Raw genomic sequence first — 1387 nt, 5'->3', positions numbered from 1 at the left:
CAACCTCTGAAATGTACACTCAGTTTATTTTGTCACAGTAGGAACTGTGTGTACTTATACTTGGGTTGAATTTTGCTATAATTCAACTGTTCAATTATTTTTGGTCCCTACATGCAAAAAACCTACTTGGAGCATTTTTCCCCCTTTCCCTTTCACCTGTTTGTCAATAATAGATTTTTTAATTTATTTTTTTTTTCTTAGTGCATGACTTTTCAAGTAACAAGCCTATGAAAAATCTATAAACAGCTTAAAATATCAAGAAGACACTTAAAGGAAAACCATTTTCACAAAGATAATATTCTGCATTTTTTTGAAGACAATATAAAAAGAAATTGATAGTGTACAGGTTCTCAGTATTAAACAAAAAGAATTCCCATTGTATTCAAAAGTAGTTTCTCAGCATATGCAAACCGTGTATCTTCCCTTATTCAGAATACATTAATTTAGCCTATAAAAATACAATATGGACAAGTTTTTCTCATTCCCTGACATAAGTATTCACAATTTTGACACAAATATTGTAAACTTTTATTACATTCAAAATACATGTCTTAAATCTTTAGAATTTAAGTTCTGAGGTGTCAACAGTCAGAGCTCTTGGTCTACAGCAGAAGTTATTGCAGAGCCTTCACGCAGAAATAGCTTTCTGAACTTAAAAGAAACTTACTCTTCCCACCTCATTTTGTTGCTACCAGGAGGAAAAGAAAGGCTTCCTGCTATGAAAGGTCTGTGTGAACGCGTTGCTCAGCTGAACAATCCGGCCCTGGCTCCCGGTGCTGCTGCGCTCCACGACCACACGGGGCATCTGAACAAGCTGAAGGGGACTTTTCTCATCCTTCAACGCCTGAGTAAGGTTTAGTATCTGAAAGAGCAAAAGCAGGTAAGGTGAGGGGCACACAGATGAAACTGTGGCTAATGGGCTTAGAAATTTAAATGTTGCTCTTAAATGAATTCTGTAGAAGTCTGCATTGTCAAATAAATTTTTGAAAGATACTCAAATTAAATACCTCTACTTGACATTAATTTGGTAACATTATTACTTACTGCTGTTATCTTATTACACTTCTATTCTTTTCTTCAATATTTCATGCAATCCTCTCCAAATTTTCAGAAAGTGTTAGAGACAGAAATCTAAGAATGTCTTAAATTTAACATCTCCTAAAAGCATTTAATCTTTAATGAAAAAACCCTACAAGAATGCAATCAACATGTATTTAACATAGGATTTATCCATTTAGCTACAAGTTATTTTCATATCAGAAGATGCAAAGCCATATTATTAATGAACACCAAACCCAGTGCCAAGATCCAAATTCAGCCCTCAGCTCCCAGGCATGCTCATTAACTGCCCTAATAATTTACTCCACATTCAACATTATCCTGCTGA

General features: G+C 34.6%; 1 protein-coding gene across 1 annotated transcript in view; it reads right to left on the bottom strand.

Moving 5' to 3' along the window:
• Positions 1 to 305: 305 nt before the first annotated feature.
• PI4K2B (phosphatidylinositol 4-kinase type 2 beta) overlaps positions 306 to 1387 on the bottom strand; it is a 14920-nt gene continuing 13838 nt past the window's right edge. The window contains exon 9 of the mRNA XM_010007296.1: positions 306 to 862. Within this exon, the coding sequence (XP_010005598.1) occupies positions 689 to 862 (174 nt within the window). The 3' untranslated portion in view covers positions 306 to 688. The remainder of the gene's footprint in view (positions 863 to 1387) is intronic.

This window comes from Chaetura pelagica, unplaced genomic scaffold (genome assembly GCF_000747805.2).
Source record: "Chaetura pelagica isolate M959 unplaced genomic scaffold, ChaPel_1.0 scaffold261, whole genome shotgun sequence".
NCBI lineage: Eukaryota > Metazoa > Chordata > Aves > Apodiformes > Apodidae > Chaetura > Chaetura pelagica.
Note: the sequence above shows the minus strand (reverse complement) of the source record. Positions and strands in the feature narration are given on the sequence as shown.